The sequence below is a fragment of the Saimiri boliviensis genome, chromosome 15, assembly GCF_048565385.1.
Source record: "Saimiri boliviensis isolate mSaiBol1 chromosome 15, mSaiBol1.pri, whole genome shotgun sequence".
In the NCBI taxonomy this organism is placed as follows: Eukaryota; Metazoa; Chordata; class Mammalia; order Primates; family Cebidae; genus Saimiri; species Saimiri boliviensis.
In genome coordinates, this window is record NC_133463.1 from 28,798,024 (window position 1) to 28,814,505 (window position 16,482).

The 16,482-nt window shown below is 41.5% G+C and overlaps 2 protein-coding genes and 1 non-coding gene across 6 annotated transcripts in view; 2 read left to right on the forward strand and 1 right to left on the reverse strand.

Moving 5' to 3' along the window:
- The first annotated feature begins 924 nt into the window (after positions 1-924).
- On the forward strand, positions 925-4,563 carry RPL30 (ribosomal protein L30). Its single transcript, XM_003943044.4, has 5 exons — positions 925-1,030; positions 1,135-1,187; positions 1,448-1,593; positions 3,531-3,661; positions 4,465-4,563. Exons 2-5 carry the CDS (start codon positions 1,167-1,169, stop codon positions 4,512-4,514), a joined length of 348 nt encoding a protein of 115 aa, XP_003943093.1. The 5' UTR covers positions 925-1,030; positions 1,135-1,166; the 3' UTR covers positions 4,515-4,563.
- On the forward strand, positions 4,104-4,235 carry LOC120362428 (small nucleolar RNA SNORA72). Its single transcript, XR_005578335.1, has one exon. It is a non-coding gene; the product is annotated as a small nucleolar RNA SNORA72 (small nucleolar RNA).
- A 2,892-nt stretch (positions 4,564-7,455) lies between the features above and the next one.
- Positions 7,456-16,482, reverse strand: part of MATN2 (matrilin 2) — a 181,357-nt gene continuing 172,330 nt past the window's right edge. The window contains exons 16-20 of one of the 4 annotated variants that reach the window (XM_074386823.1): positions 15,929-16,081; positions 14,271-14,342; positions 13,477-13,611; positions 13,004-13,102; positions 7,456-10,517 (exon numbers count right to left, since the gene is read on the reverse strand). In XM_074386823.1, coding sequence (XP_074242924.1) covers positions 10,462-10,517; positions 13,004-13,102; positions 13,477-13,611; positions 14,271-14,342; positions 15,929-16,081 — 515 coding nt within the window. In that variant the 3' untranslated portion in view covers positions 7,456-10,461. The remainder of the gene's footprint in view (positions 10,518-13,003; positions 13,103-13,476; positions 13,612-14,270; positions 14,343-15,928; positions 16,082-16,482) is intronic. The other 3 variants (XM_074386822.1, XM_039464420.2, XM_039464419.2) reach the window with 3 other exon arrangements.

Consider the following 16,482-nt stretch of genomic DNA (forward strand, 5'->3'; position numbering starts at 1 on the left):
GGCTTCCAGCACCTAATATTTTCAGTGGTCTGTATCTGGACATTTATACAAAGATCTAATGTTAACAGCAAAAAGATTTTTAAAAATTAGACCTGTTTATCGCGCTCTCAGTGCAAACTCGCCTCACAAGTTCACGCTAACACAGTTACGAAAGCGGGTTTTGAGAACTCGCGCAGTGTGCCACCGTTCTCCAAAGGACGGTAACTTGAGTGACCGCAGGTGTGGGGACACAACTGCTTCTACCAGGCGGAGAGGAAATGCAGGTGCTGCGGCCCATCGGAGTCATCCTCAAGGCTCTCCGAGAGCCACGCCTCCAGGCAAAGATGAATTCAGCGGCATTTAGACCGTGGTCGCAGCCGCCGCAGCCTCTTCTCATCGACCCTCCCACCTCACCTTCCGTGGGCCTTTCCAATTCCCTCTGGGTTCTACGCGCCTCGATTCGTTAGGCTGCAGCTCGCAGCAGAACAGCAACACAACGCCGAGAGGCTTAAGGTCCGCAAAGGAGGAAAGCGAAGACACCGCCGCCATTCTGTTTTTTTCTTGGAGACAGAGTCTGACTCTGTCACCCAGGCTGAGTGCAGTGACGCGATCACGGTTCACTGCAGCCTCTACCTCCTTAGATGTACGACCTTAGTAGATGTGCGATAGTTGATACAGCCTCTGGAGAAGCTGGGACTACAGAAGCGCGCCACCACGCCGGGCGAATTTATTTTTTATTTTTTTTTCAGAGACGGGGGTGGTCTCACTATGTTGCCCAGGCTGGCCTCGAGCTGGACGCAAGAGAACTTCCCGCCTCGGCCTCCGAAAGTGCTGTGATTAGAGGAATGAGACGCCGCGTTGGGCCCCTGGCAGCCATTCTAGCCAGCGGTATCTATAGCAACCGGCAGCACCTCTCTGCTTTTTGCTCCGCCTTTTCCGCTTGCGATCTTTTCCACTTCCGGTTCTGGAGTTCCGGCTCTACCATGAAGAGCTTTGCATTGTGGGAGCTCTTTCTTTTCTCGCTCCCCGGCCATCTTAGCGTCTGCTCTTGGTGCGTGGGGCTCCTACCGACCGTGGTTTAGACAGTGTTGGGGGCCTTGCGGGTTGCCATTTGGAACTTCGGATTCTAAGTTTCCTGCTTTTTCTCTGTTCTAGGTTGGGGGCCGTCCCGCACCTAAGGCAGGAAGATGGTGGCCGCAAAGAAGACGGTGAGTGAGGCGGGCCCGGCCCGGAAGCCGATTCACGTGGAAAGATGAGTCTCAGCCGGGGCGGGCAAATGTGAGCCCACTGGGGTGACAGCATGCCTGCTGGCGTTTGGAGGACCCCAAAGGGAATCCGAGAGACCCTCTCAATGACTGGGGTCCCTCGACTTCGGAAGTTTAAGAGGGTCGGCTTCAAAAAGCGGGGTCCAGGTGCGAGGTGGTTGCAAACGAGGCCTTCAGGTCCGTGTTTCATGTTTGCTTTGTAGAAAAAGTCGCTGGAGTCGATCAACTCTAGGCTCCAGCTCGTTATGAAGAGTGGAAAGTACGTGCTGGGGTACAAGCAGACTCTGAAGATGATCAGACAAGGCAAAGCGAAATTGGTCATTCTCGCTAACAACTGCCCAGCTTTGAGGTAATCGGAAAAACCTGAGCGGGCGTCGCCCACCGCGAATTCATTGTGAAAGAATGTACATTGTAAACTTGTAAACTAAGTGGCATGAACTAGATGTTATGAAAAACTCGTTTTCCAAATGAACACTTGCAGGATAATTACGGTAGCGATGGTGGTGTTTGGCTCTTCATTCCCGTCTCTCCCACCCACCCCCAAATCATGTGCTCCCCTTCTGTGAGCTTATTTTTGGGGAATGTGTGTGGCAGGAGGAGTGAAAACTATCGAGGTTTGATGGACGCGCAGACACATGATTTGTTTTTCCTGCCTTTTTGGTTCTTTTAGCTTTGAGGTGCTTTAATGATGCTTCATTGTGTGAACTTTAGTGTTAAAAAACCAGGTAAGAAAAGTTGAAGTTGGGCTATGGAGTTGCAGGCTATCATAGACTAACCCAGTTTAGCCCACTAAATCGGTTCTGAGGCAAGGTTTATGCTTGACTCACTGTTTTGAAATTGAATTTAGGGGGTATTGTAAATAAGCTCAAGAAACTCGGATCTTGCAGAATATAAGCCATGTGACCAAATTTCCTGAGGTAATGCATAAGCTGCTTACAGCATTTTGTATACGGTGTCTGTAGTTCCTGTCAAAGCCTGGAATGCCCTTTCTGTCACATCCCGTGGGTTGGGCTTTTCCCTAACAATTCTCTGAAACTTTCAAGCCTGTCTTCTATAGTACGGCTTCCGAAACGTGACTGCAAAGAAGTCGCATGGGTTGTCTTGTTAATATCCAAGTTCTGATTCCATTGGTTCCAGGATGGGGCCTGAGGTGCGTGCGTGCATGCGCGCTTAGCACCCACCAATCTGCTGTCATTATAGTAGGGAGTAGGTACCATTTCCCAATTATTTATTTATTTATTTATTTCGAGACGGAGTCACTTGTCACTCAGGCCGGAGTGCAATGGCGTGATCTCAGTTCACTATAACCTCCGCCTCCCAGGTTCAAGCAGTTCTGCCTCAGCCTCCCGAGTAGCTGGGATTACAGGTACCTGACACCAAGCCTGGCTAGTTTTTGTATTTTTAGTAAAGATAAGGTTTCACCATGTTGGCCAGGCTGGTCTCCCAACTCCTGACCTCAAGTGATCTGGCCTTGCAGAGTGCTGGGATGTGAGTCCAGAATATTTTTTTGAGACGTAGTTTTGCTCTTGTTGCCCAGGCTGGAATACAGTGGCATGAGTCCGGCTTACTTCAACCTCTGCCTCCCAGCTTCAACCAATTCTCCTGCCTAAGCCTCCTGAGTAGCTGGGATTACAGGTGCGCACCACCATGCACACCTTGCTAATTTTTTGTATTTTTAGTATAGACGGGGTCTCACCAGGTTGGCCAGCCTGATCTTGAACTCTTGACTTAAGGTGGTAACGCCAGCCTCAGCCTCCCAAAGTGCTGGGATTACAGGTGTGAGCTACTGTGCCCAGCTGGAAATTTTAACTCTAAAATAGCATCACTTCCCATCTAGAATTCTGGGTACTGGGGCGATAGTGACAGAAATGGCTTATCTTTTAAAGGTTTGGATTCTAGATCCTCCACTTACTATTCTGTGGCTCAGTTTCATTAGCTAAAAGAATAAAAAATAGAATGCATAATACCTAATTTAAAGATTGTCGTGGAACTATGAAGTATGTGACCCTTACTAATGCTAAATAATGCTTTGCTTTTGGTTTATTTGCATCCTACCCTCTTCCGTGAACATAGATACTACCTTTAAAGGGCTTGAGTAGGTATTTGCTGGTTGCGCCTTCAATTGTAAGGGATACATGATGAATATGATGTTTTTAAGAGTATGTCATTTTGTTACTGATTGACTACATGACTGATTAACAACATTAAAACTAGTAAAAGAAGTAGTGACAGTCTGTCAGTCACTTGGTATGGCATTTATTTATCTCCTTTTTTTGGTTCCCAAAGGAAATCCGAAATAGAGTACTATGCAATGTTAGCCAAAACTGGTGTCCATCACTATAGTGGCAATAATATTGAACTGGGCACAGCGTGTGGGAAATACTACAGAGTGTGCACACTGGCTATCATTGATCCAGGTATGCTTTTAAAATCAGTCTTTTTTTTTTTTTTTTTTTGCCTTTCTAATGTAATGTCTGGACAAGTATTTCTTATTATGCAAATATCTTTTGTTCCTAAGTTCAGATAGAATATGAATATAACAAGGCATATCCTGTAGTTGTGTTTTGTAGAGAATTGGTAATAAATGCCAATACATTATAATTGGCTTTTATAATTAAAACTTTTACTGTCAGATAATGAATTTCAGATAATGAATTTCGTTTGATGAAGTACCTGCGAAATAGTGACTTAGAGATTTGGTAAAAGGTGAAATTGTAAGAGGAGAAGAATCCAGTGAAACACAAGAAAGTAATTCTTGCTTCCTGAGAACAGACATGTAAAATTAGGCTGAGGGGGAAAAAGTGCCTAAAAATCTACGTCATCTCGTTTTCCACTTGTGAATCTTTGATTCATAGAATACTGCGAATATTCTCGCTGTTCTGATTTTGTAATAGTCAGGACAGGCTAAACATTCGCTATATTAAGACCATGCGTGTGTCCCCAGACCTAGTTCTTTCCCTAGGTTTGGTTTTATAAATGCTGGTGATAAACCAATTTTATTGTATGATCATTTTGTGTGATCATATAATGGCTGTGATTCTAGGTTATATTTGATCAACCTTAAGAAAAATGACAGTACAGCTAATGTGATAACTTTTGCAAAAAATCAGTGCTAATTTGCAGACTGTTGTCTACAGAAGGGATAACCAAAGTAGAGAAATTTTATAGAACCAGTTGCTATTAAAATTAATTGTAAAATTACTGTATTTTTATTTTTTAGGTGATTCTGACATCATTAGAAGCATGCCAGAACAGACTGGTGAAAAGTAAATCATGCAAAATTTCCTTTAATAAAATTTTTCTGAGATTGTTTTAAAAACACTGTATCCATTTCAGTTTTGTTCTCTGTATATTTTTGTTTTAATGCAGTTTCCTGAAGCTTGGATTAGAGAGGATGAGGCAGATGTGGCAAGACTTTTTAGTAAAGAGTTACACAGCTTGGTTTCTGTCTTCCAGTTTCTGTTAAGGGAGTACACTGAGTTCCCTTCTAGTACTAGATTTTTAGGAAGCTCAGTTTTTAGAATTCTGTTCTCAGGACATTGTTTGCATTTTGGCAACAAGGTTAAATGCCCAGAATTTAGCCAGAATTGCAATTTTCCAAATCTGAGTAGCTAAAAAAAGATTAACGAAAGTGTTTCCCTACCCAAAATGCGGTCATAGGTCAAGAAAAGTTTTACTTTCATGAATAATCTTTTCTAAGGTTGTGAGTGGTTGGTATACTTGGACGACTTCTGAGTAATCCCAGATCACCAATAGGTGTTAAGTCCAAGTTTTATATCATATACTAGTAAAAGATGTACTGTGAAGTACGTTAAGTATTCACATTTTTGGAAACTGCATATTGCATCCCCCAAGAAGATGTCCCAGGGAACCCTCCTTCATATGTTAATATCCTTTGGAACATTCAAAGGAATTAATTTGAGGGGTAAATAATGATTTAGTTTGATCTTAATTTACAGAGTTGAATGGTGCTAATAAGGTATGCCCTATGTAGTCAGCTGGACTTTTGAGGCAGGGAGGCCACAGAAGTGTCAGAAGAGACAGTGTCTTCTGCATCCCCTCTTTCAGGCAATTTTTGGTGGTAGATGAGTGAGACATTGAAGGAGGATGCCTTCTAAGTAGGATGCAGAAAATTTACTGCACTTGGAGTCAGAGGACCCCAGCTCTTAATAGCTATATGACAGCCCTGGGTGGGTCATGTTCCCGATTTGATAGATGGAGGATAGGAGTTTGATTTTTTTCCAGAGGAATAGCTCATGATTTTAGTTTGCGTTTGAAGTTAACCTGAAGTTGTGGATATATTAATAGTTTAGAGAGTCTGGTGGTTCATAGTTTTACTGGTTCATTTACTCAATATTTCTCAATTTGGGAGCACTACTGACATTGTGTAATGGGACAGTTCTTTGTTGTGGGAAGCTGTGGTTTCTGCAAGGTATTTTTCATTCCTGGTTTTCCTTCCATGTCATTGTAATAATCAGCCCTAAATGTCACCACGTTTTTAAACTAGCTTCTCTCCTAGTTAAGATGAATATATGAAAGATTGTAAGTGTTCTAAGGTGTTCATGTTTACATATCCAGAGACCAGTGTACTCAAAGTGATATAAAATATTTGAATCTTAATCTTTGGTAAGACTTGCTTGGTCTGACTTCTGGCCTCTAATAGTGTTAGTCTGTTTCCATAGTTCAAAATGTTTGAATCTCATGGTTATGGTAGTTTGTGTGCTTATTATCTATCTACTTGGTCAGTTTCTCCCCCAGGTTGACTTTTCACACTATTTGGGTTAGTTTTTTCCTCCAGGTTGACTAACTCGAATTTAGTTTCTCAAGGTATGGTGACCTGAAGAATATAATATTGCACATGTTGGTGTACTATTTCTTTGTGTGGTTTCTGTTGTGTGGTTTTTTTGGCTGCAGGCATTTTGGAATGATGGCTTTAAGAAAATTTATGATTTCTAGGGCCTTGTAGGTAGTTGATACTGTGCTATAACATCATTTGGCTTTTGCCTTTTCATTATTTGTTCTTTTTGTACAGTCACAACTATTGTTTTTTTCAGCAAGGAACAAGTTTAGAGAGACAAGCAGTTTAAACCTAGTAGATAGGAAACATCCCTCACTCATTTTGGCCTGTGTTACCTTTGATTAAGTACTTTTAAACTGCTCTCAGAAAATGACACTGGCCAGGAAAATCTGGGGAAATGTAAGGTGACATTTAAAATGTTCTTTTCTAATTATAAGCAGTATGTTTGGGTAGCTCTAATATTCAGAGGATTGTACGCAGCCAATTGGATTTACTCTGTACCTCTGCTGAACTCTGGGGTATGGAAATAGAAATCTCAAAGAAGAGACTGGATATTGTAGAATGTGTTAAGAATTGCAGTTGGAATGGGATGGTGGCAGGCGCAAAAGAATTTAGAGAAGAAACCAAATTTTAGGCTTATTATGAATACAACTATTAATAGTTGGATCATCTGGAAGATAATCTGTGTCATGGAAAAGTTTACCATCTCCTGTCTTCCACCTATTCTTTAGATTTGCTGCTCCCTCCATCTGCAGTGGAACCTGGTTTCTTCCCCTTTCTGGGCCTACCTGTGCTTGTTCTGAGGACAAGTTTAGCACCCAGTCTAAAACAGGTGCCTCTGAGTTACCTTAGAACCTTTTTTATGACATCGATTACATCTCTCTCACTAAAGGTTCTACAGGAGGGACAGGGACTCAAGGTATTCAACTTTGTGTCACATATCAAAAGTTAAAGTGGATAATGACTATTAGGGCTTAAACATTTAATTCTCTTATTGATAACATTTGTGGCTTTCTAGTTCAGAATTTTTTCTTGTTAATAGTTCTCAAACTTCTTATGCATTTACCATTATTTACTACTGCCTGTTTGCTTTAAAAGATAGGGGTGGGAATCTGCCAGATTACTTTCCTCAGGTCAGCAAATAATTTATTCTGTCCTTTCATTCACTCAGCATATGCTTAGCTCAAACACCATCTTTGTGTCGAATCTCTAGGCTGTTAAAGAATAATAGTTAATACTGAGCATTTAAAATGTCTTGGGGCCCAGTACTGTGGCTTATGCTTGTAATCTCAGCACTTAAGGAGGCTGAGGCAGGAGGATCACTTAAGGCCAGGAGTTTGAGACCAGCCTGGGCAATATAATGAGACCCCTGTTTCTACAGAAAAGTTAAAAACATTAGCCCGTTGTGGTGGCTGTTGTGCCACCTACTCAGGTGGCTGAGGCAGGAGGATTGCTTGAGCCCAAGAGGTTGAGGTTACAGTGAGCTATCATGGTGCCACTGTACTCCAGCATGGGTGACAGAGCAAGACTCTGTCTCTTAAAAATAAATTAATATGGCTGGATGCGCTGGCTCACGCCTGTAATCCCAGCACTTAGGGAGACTGAGGCAGACTGATCACCTGAGGTCAGGTGTTCAAGACCAGGCTGGCCAACATGGTGAAGCCCGTCTCTACTAAAAATACAAAAGTTAGTTAGCTGGGTGTGGTGGCAGGTGCCTGTAGTCCCAGCTACTTGGGAGGCTGAGGCAGGAGAATCACTTGAACCTGGAAGGAGGAGGTTACAGTGAGCCAAAATCACACCACTGTACTCTAGCCTGGGTAAAAGTGAGACCCCGTCTCAAAAAATAATAAAGTTTTAGGTACTTTACAAAATAGTGTATATATTAACTCATTTAGTCCTCTGAACACTTAGTGAGATAATACTATTAGCTTTATATTGCAGATTAAATCCCAGATATGGAAAGGCCACAATAAGTGATGAAAATGGAATGCAGAACACTTATACTGAGATGTATAAGGGGCAAAAACAAGGAAAATGGAGAAACATTTTAGACAGTCTTCAAATAATCTGTAGATTTTAATGCATTGGTTGGAGGCCTTTTCTTTTTTTGCCATGAAGTTTTTCCCTCAGGAGAAATGTGTTTAATAGCTAAAAAAAAAAAAAAAAAGTTAACAATATTCTCATTGCAAATAAATGTTAGGTTGAAATGTATTTAATTGCTAAAAAAGTAGGGGGAGGCAGTCTTCTGAGCCGATAGGTGGAGCCTGAACACAACATAAAGTAGAATTGAGCTATCTTGGCAGCAATTCCAGACTAACAGTCATGGGCCACATAATGACATTTGATTAATGATGGACAGCATACATACAACAAGATTATTTATTATAATCTTCCATAAGATTATAGTAAAGCTGAAAATTTCCTTTTCTGTGTTTAGATACAACAAATACCATTGTTTTACACTTGCCTGCAGTGTTCAGTACACTGATGTGCTGTACAGGACTGTAGCCTAGGACCAAGCAATAGGGTATATAACATAGGCTAGGGGTGTCATGGGATACACCATCTAGGTTTTTCTAAGTGCATTCTGATGTTCACACAATGATGAAATGACCTAATGGTGCATTTCTCAGAGCATGTCCCCATCATTATGGTGTATGGGGACATTAAGCATGTCCCCATACACCTCAAAAGTAATGTCAATCTAAACCAGTACTACTTCCTAATGAAACTTGGGTTGTCAGGGTCAAATGGATTACGCAAATTTAATATAACTAAAGTTTTAATACTTTGAATCAAAACTAATATACCCAAAAATAATCATGACTTTCAGATAAAGATGAGGCCTAGGAGATTTCTTCCAACTCTACCACACTGCCTTTTAAGAGAACGTTCTGATGGAAATACTTGTGTTTAAATATGGAAACATAAACTTATTCAACATGTCTTGTTTGTAAAGCATCATTTGGACTCTCAAATACAGTGGCTTCCATGGGAAGGATGTCATTTTGGCTACCTTTGCTTCTTAATGAAGCTGCCACTTAGGGTGTTTGTTGCCGTAAGGTCCTTTGTGAGTTGAAAGTTGAAGTTTTTGTCCCTATTCTCACTTCTCTATTTTTTTTTAAGATGGGGTTAAAAAAAGATCACTAGGCTGGTCTTGAACTCCTGACCTCAGGTGATCCACCCACCTCAGCCTCCCAAAGTGCTAGGATTACAGGCGTGAGCCACCTCGCCCAGCTCTCTATTTTCTCAATTTGGGCATATGCTTTTAGAACATTTCCTATACTTAAATATACATATTTACATCTTTGAACAACTAGTGACATTTTGGAACGTGGAGAGACTTTGTTTTAATTTTCAGGAACGGTATCATGCTAAACATTCTGTCATTCTTTTTAAAGTATTCTTTTTGTGTCTGACCGTGTATTTGTGTAGATGTAGCACATGCCTATACAGGTGGTGGTGTATTTCTGTGGCATGGATTACACCACAGTTTATCAGTTCCCCCTTCTGATGGTGTTTAAGTTGTTCCTTATTTGTTGCTTTTACAAAGTCTAGTAACATTCTTACACGGGTCTCTTTGTACGTATTTGCTAAAATCATCTGGTTAGATAACTGAGTGTAGTTGCTAGATTTACAGGGTTGTGTGTATTTGCGGTTTTATGAGATATCAACAGATTTACTCTACAAAGAGTGCCATTTGCATTCCTTCTACAAGAGCCCCACATTTTCACATCCTTACCAACACTTGTTAAAACATACTCATTTTTGCCAAGCTGATGAGTGAAAAATGGTATTGTTTTAACATGTATTTTCCTGATTACTAGTGAGTTTCAACATTTTTTTTCATTGGCATATTGGCCATTTCTCATGTATACATATCTTCCATTTCAGGTTAAACTAAGAATTTTACACAATACCATTTTCTGAAGTGGTGAATTTTAATCTTCTATAAAAGATCCAACTTGTTCCACAAGTACTTATGTCCTATGATTTTATGCATACATCCATATACATATATCAAGGTAAAGTCCAATACAAAAAACAGCATTTCCTATGGCCAGTGTTCTACAGAAGTAAGACTGTGCAAACTTTATCATATAGTCAAATGAGATTGCAACACTAAGGCAGGACGAGGCAGAAGCAAGTTGTGTCCACAGTATATTACAAAATACCTTGCATAGCTTATTCGTTCTCACCTGGTAAATTCATCGTAGAATTCTGAAGGATTTCTTTTCCTAGATAAATTTATACAAGTTAGTGTCTACTTCTTGTCTTTGTTCTATGGCAAACCAGCTTTCTCAGTGCTGTTTTAGTTCACAACATTATTGATTTAACAATAGCCTGAGCTTTGGGGCTCTGCACTGCTTTCATTTTAATTGTTGATACAATGACTACAGATGTGTCGATGTCTAATCTTCATCTGTATCTCAGGCGATTTTCCAGGGCTTCCATTCTCTGTGTCATTTCTTCTAGTAAATCTCAAATTAAGGAAGAGGAACATGAATTGTCTATTTTTATTTACATTTAAATATAACTCGACTTGTCCACATAAAATTTTGGGTCCTGAAACAGAAAAGGTTTTGGGTTTTTTTCCAGTTTCTGTCAAGTATTTTAAAACTGTGACTTGTAAATTTATAGAACTCATTTAACATCCTGTCAAGACAAATATTTTGGCTTTTCTTTTTTTTTTTTTTTTAGAGACAAGTTTTGCTCTTGTTGCCCAGGCTGGAATGCAGTGGTATGATGTCAGCTCACCACAACCTCTGCCTCCCAGGTTTAAATGATTCTCCTGCCTCAGCCTCCTGAGTAGCTGGGATTACAGGCATGCACCACCACACCTGGCTAATTTTGTATTTTTAGTAGAAACAGGATTTCTCCATCTGGTCTTGAACTCGACCAACCTGCCTTAGCCTTCCAAAGTGGTGGGATTACAGGTGTTAGCCACCGCGCCTGGCCTTATTTATTTTATTATTTTTTAGGGACAAGGCCTCAGTATGTTGCCTAGGCTGATCTTGAACTCCTGAGCTCAAGCAAGGCCACCTCGGCCTCCCAAAGTGCTAGGATTACAGGTATGAGCCATTGCGCCCAGCTGTAGTCTTTTTTTTAAAATGGTAATTCCACTTCGATCCTTGTTGTCTGTAAATTAGTTTTCCCTAGCACACTGCTAGGAGCCAGAATTCATAATGTTGGGAATGTGGTGAAGAGAAGAAAATGAAAGAATTTGACCTTGGAAAGTAAGATACAAAGTCAGAAGCAAAGGGAGATAGGGAGTTTTCACCCATGATGCCACATAAGGCCACAGTTTTGAGGAATTTTGACCTATGTACTTCTTTAGTCTCTCGTGAGTAGAACTTTGGGGTGGGATGAGGAAAGGGAAAGGAAAAGGGCATTAGAGTAAGTTTTTTTTTTTTTTTTTTTTTTTTTGAGACGGAGTTTCGCTCTTGTTACCCAGGCTGGAGTGCAATGGCGCGATCTCGGCTCACCGCAACCTCTGCCTCCTGGGCTCAGGCAATTCTCCTGCCTCAGCCTCCTAAGTAGCTGGGATTACAGGCATGCACCACCACGCCCAGCTAGTTTTTTGTATTTTTAGTAGAGACGGGGTTTCAGCATGTTGACCAGGATGGTCTCGATCTCTTGACCTCGTGATCCACCCGCCTCGGCCTCCCAAAGTGTTGGGATTACAGGCTTGAGCCACCGTGCCCAGCCTAGAGTAAGTATTGATTTTCCCTGTAAGCTTCTCAGTGCCCTCTATCTGCACTCTCAAGGGCAGAATAAGACTCCAGATTCATCATGTATATTAACCATTCTCAGAAAGATTATTTTACTTAGGTGAGCATATTTCCAGCTTTCAGAAAGAGAATTGCTTTATGCCGTTTTTCCTTATTACACAATCCCATTGGCACAAAGGTAGTTCAGAATTAAGCCATTTCCCTGTAGACTAGTTGATGTAGTTGAGATACCAGCCAGCTTTAGTAAGCTTACTATAATTTTAAGTTTAGAGCAGTTGGCAGGGTGTTCAATATGTAAAAGCATCAAATCCTCTCTTCTTCATTATCCCACACCATTCCTTTTATTTGTAATAAATATTGTTTTAATGAATCATTGGATCCTGCTGTTCCCTTGGTGGAATGTTTCATTTTTTAGAGTGCTGATAGAGAAGATCTCTGCTGCCAAGAAAAAAAAAAAAATCCCTGTCCTACAGAAACTACACACACTGAATCCATATGTGGCTGTTGTGTTGCTTCGGGCTAAAGGAAAGGTGTGGGGTTTAGACTGAGTTTGAAACCTCTTCGTTCTACAACATTCTTTGCCTATACTTACTGTACCTTTGATGCACTGCTGACCTCATTCATGTCCCATATACCCTCCTATCAGAGAGGGAGTTAAATCAGTCTTTTTTTTTCCTTACTTTGTATACTGACCATCGGGTGTTACTGCTGAGCCCCCAGAACAGCAGATGGCAATTAAGTGCTTGACTGTTACTACTAAGCTTGGCTTGCCCTTGGCTCTCAAACACCTGTCAGGCTGCTTTTTAAAGCAAAAAGCCTTTTCTGAAGTTCACTGTTCTTCATGACTTTATGGGATTGACTTCAGTTGATAAAATCTACATAGAGTGTGTGAAGTTTTGACAATATGTATATTTTTTGATACAGAGTTTCACTCTTTTTGCCCAGGCTGGAGTGCAGTGACACAATCTTGGCTCACTGCAACCTCCGTCTCCCGGGTTCAAGCGATTCTCGTTCCTCAACCTCCCTAGTAGCTAGGATTACAGGTGCATGCCACCATGCCGAGCTAATGCTTGTATTTTTAGTAGAGATGGGGTTTCTCCATGTTGGTCAGGCTGGTCTTGAACTCCCAACCTCAGGTGATCTGCCCACCTCAGCCTCCCACCACACCCAGTCAGTTTTGATAATATTCTTTGCATTCCATACAGGAGCATAATATAAGAAAAGGATATAGCGCCGTGTTAATTTTCTTACTTCTTCATTTGCAAGGTTCTGGAACATTATAAGGTTTTCACATTTGCATTGATCGTGTTTTTCTTCCAAAGGGCTTCCTGAGAAAGATGGAAAGTGTTCACCTCTACAATCCACCAGACTTCCCAGATGCTTAATAATAGGAATGAATCAGTATATGAAGGAAACCATAATGAAAGAAATGTTCCACTTCTTCCATGCAGCCAGATCCAGTAAAGTAAATACCAGGAAAGGGCTCTATATGCTTCCAGCACTGGAAGTGGCCCTTATTGTGGATCAGTGGGGAACACTACTCTAATTTCTTTCAGTTTATTTTTTAGTTCTCATTTTAAGTTCTTTCTTTTCCTCTATCCTATTTTCTACTTCCTCCCTTCCTTTCCTTTTCAAAGCTAAGGTTGGAAAGCTGAAAGGCTGAAATCAAGTTACCCTGTAGTAGTATTTTACTTGTAATTACCTGAAGGTTTTGTTGAATGGGAAAGCCTTTGTGTAGACCGTAAAAGATTGTCTTCTTCAAACAGGTATCTGTGTTGCACTGCAAAATTAGAACAGGAAAGTAGGTCTCGGATATATATGGTGACTGGCTCAGATTCTGTAAAGAGAAAGAAAACTGCAATCAAATCTGCTTAACGCTTTGGTTATAAAAACAGCTATCAACAGAGTAAGGGACTCGGTGTTCCTAGCACTTGGTATAGAGCTTTACTTTGGGACATACTGAGGCAAAAAGACTGTCACTTTCAGTGGAACAAACAACAAAACCAGCTGGGCACAATGGCTCATGCCTATAATCCCAGCACGTTGGGAGGCTGAGGTAGGTGGATCACTTGAGGTCAGGAGTTTGAGACCAGCCAGGCCAACATGGTAAAACCCCATCTCTAGTTAAAAGTATGAAAACTAGCCCAGCATGATGGTGGGCACCTGTAATCCCAGCTGCTTGGGAGGCTGAGGCAGGAGAATCACTTGAACCCAGGAGGTGGAGGTTGCAGTGAGCTGAAATTGCATCATTGCACTTCAGCCTGGGCAACAGAATGAAACTGTCTCAAAAAATAAATACGTAAATAAACACCATCACCTGAAATGCTAGTTACCAAATATAGCTTAATGTAAGCGTAAACGTTAACTATCTTTTTATGGAAAAAAGGCCTTAATTTGAGCATACTTACATTTACTTCTTTACAACTTTTATCTGGAGGGAAATCATGGTGGAAGCACCCACCAAAATTTCTGAAAACACCACCTTAAAAACCGTACCTGTTGGCTGTTGGACCCTTTTTGGCAGTTCCCCTGCTGGAGAGTCTTGTCTTCCATCAGAGTCTTCTAGAGCTGAGCAGAAAAAGATGACCAAAAGGAGTGATGGTTGTTCACAGGCATGTGTGTGTTCTTCAGGAAGCTGGTCCTAGACAACCTCTTTACCTACCTGCCATAACCTAAGGTTTTTCGGTTTTGTTTGGTAACACGAAAAATTCAAAAAAGCAGTTGGTTACCATGATACCTGGGACCACTCTAGGGCAATTCTGTCTTGTAAAGAGAAGCCTGGACCCCTTAAATATATCTTAAGAATGCTCTCAAAAATGTCACGTCTAGAAAGTAGGGCAGAAAAAAAGGTGAAGTGGTTGAGGGATTTTAGTTGCATGGCAGCCGCTCCACATGAGCCATTTTAATTTGACTAGAACAATCGAGCGGCAAAACGTTCTCTACTCACAGAAATCTGAAAGGCCTTCCCTCCCTGTTCCCCCTCATCTCAGGGTTCTTTCCTTTAGAGGAGTGAGACACAGCACTCAGACTGGAATCTAACTGGTGAACCAGGGACATGAGTACAGGGAAAAATAGGCAGAACTGCTATCCATAAGCATATCTGGCACAATTAGTAAACTGGAGAAAAAGATGCATAACAAAATCTGAAGTCTAAATGGTAGTCTAATACTCTGTAAACTAGTCCATGCAGAGAGGCATTAATTTTAACAGTGGGCTCGGAAGGACTACTGGCCTTTTCCACTCCAGTTATAGGCATATTCTGAAATTGCACCTCAGCTCTCCTGATTTATATAATGATTTTTAGCTAAATGATCATTTCTCTCGGGTGTCTGTGAGAATGAAGCATGCTATCAAAACACTTATCACATTGCTCTCAGCGCATAGCAAGTGCTCAAGCAATGGTAGCTATTACTTTTGTCTACACCCCCCCTTCTCCCCACTTTTTTTTTTTTTCTTTTTTTGAGACAGGGTCTTACTTTGTCACCCAGGTTGGAGCACAATCATGGCTCACTGAAGCCTTGACCTCCCAGGCTCAAACGATCCTCCTGCCTCAGTCTCCCAAGCAGCTGAGACTACAGGTATGTGCCATTATGCCTAACTAATTTTTAAATTTTTTTGGAGAGACAGGGTTTTACTTTGTTGCTCAAGCTGGTCTCAAACTCCTGGGCTCAAGCAATCCTCCCACCTCAGCCTCCCAAAATGCTTGGGTTACAGGCGGGAGCCATGGTGCCCAGCCCTTCTTTTTGTACTGTTTCCAGGCATTGCTGGCCCTGCCCATAAGGGAGGCATTTTTTTTTTGGTTGAGAATTTATCAGTGAAGAGTTCATGCTGCTGGCCAGATGCGGTGGCTCACCCCTGTAATCCCAGCACTTTGGGAAGCTGTGGTGGGTGGATCACTTGAGGTCAGGAGTTTGAAACCAGCCTGGCCAACATGGTGAAACCTCATCTATACAAAACATAGCTGGTGTGGTGGTGGATGCCTGTAATCCCAGCTACTTGGGAGGCTGAGGCATGAGAATTGCTTGAACCCAGGAGGTGGGGGTTTTAGTGAGCCGAGATTGTGCTACTGCACTCCAGCCTGGGCAACAGAGACTCCATCTCAATAGAGTTCATGCTGCTCTGTTTGCTGAGATCTTCTGTGTAAGCTATAGTACCTTCACAGATGCCTATCTTGAGTTTTTCACTTATCTCATCCATTGTGCTGAAATCTTCGGCATAGAAAAGATGCTTGTCTGTAGGCTCAGAGGCAATTTCTTGTAGTTCCTCCTCAATGGCTTTTCCTACCCCAACAGCATACATAGTGATACCTAGGGTGCAGAAAAAATTAAGGGCAAGCTAGTTAGAATTGTGTTCCCAGGGTCTAGAAGTTCTGTGTTCTGCACCCAGAGCCAGCTAGATGATAAGTGGTATGATTTGAAGGGTCCATACCAACCTTCCTTATTTTACTTTTCTACCATTTTTATTTTGGTCCTATGGGCAAAAGGGGTCCGAGAGAGAAGTGAGGTACCTGGGAGAGGCTGGGGAGCTAAACTACTAACCTGTTTCTCAGCTCTGGCCTGGGCCATTTGACCAATCTGCAGCTTCCCCTGAATTAGCCTTCTGGATTCCTAGAAAAGAGCACTATTTATGGCAGTCTCTTCTGGAAGAATTCTAAGAATCAAGTCAATGTATGACCTAATAACCTAGTTTCTAACTCAAAGCTACAATC

Bases quoted from the DNA above. Each gene is read 5' to 3' on its own strand.
- RPL30 (XM_003943044.4), top strand. From the start codon at position 1,167: ATGGTGGCCGCAAAGAAGACG. The intron at 1,188-1,447 runs GTGAGTGAGGCG...TTTGCTTTGTAG, and splicing joins TGGTGGCCGCAAAGAAGACG to AAAAAGTCGCTGGAGTCGAT. The intron at 1,594-3,530 runs GTAATCGGAAAA...TGGTTCCCAAAG, and splicing joins AACAACTGCCCAGCTTTGAG to GAAATCCGAAATAGAGTACT.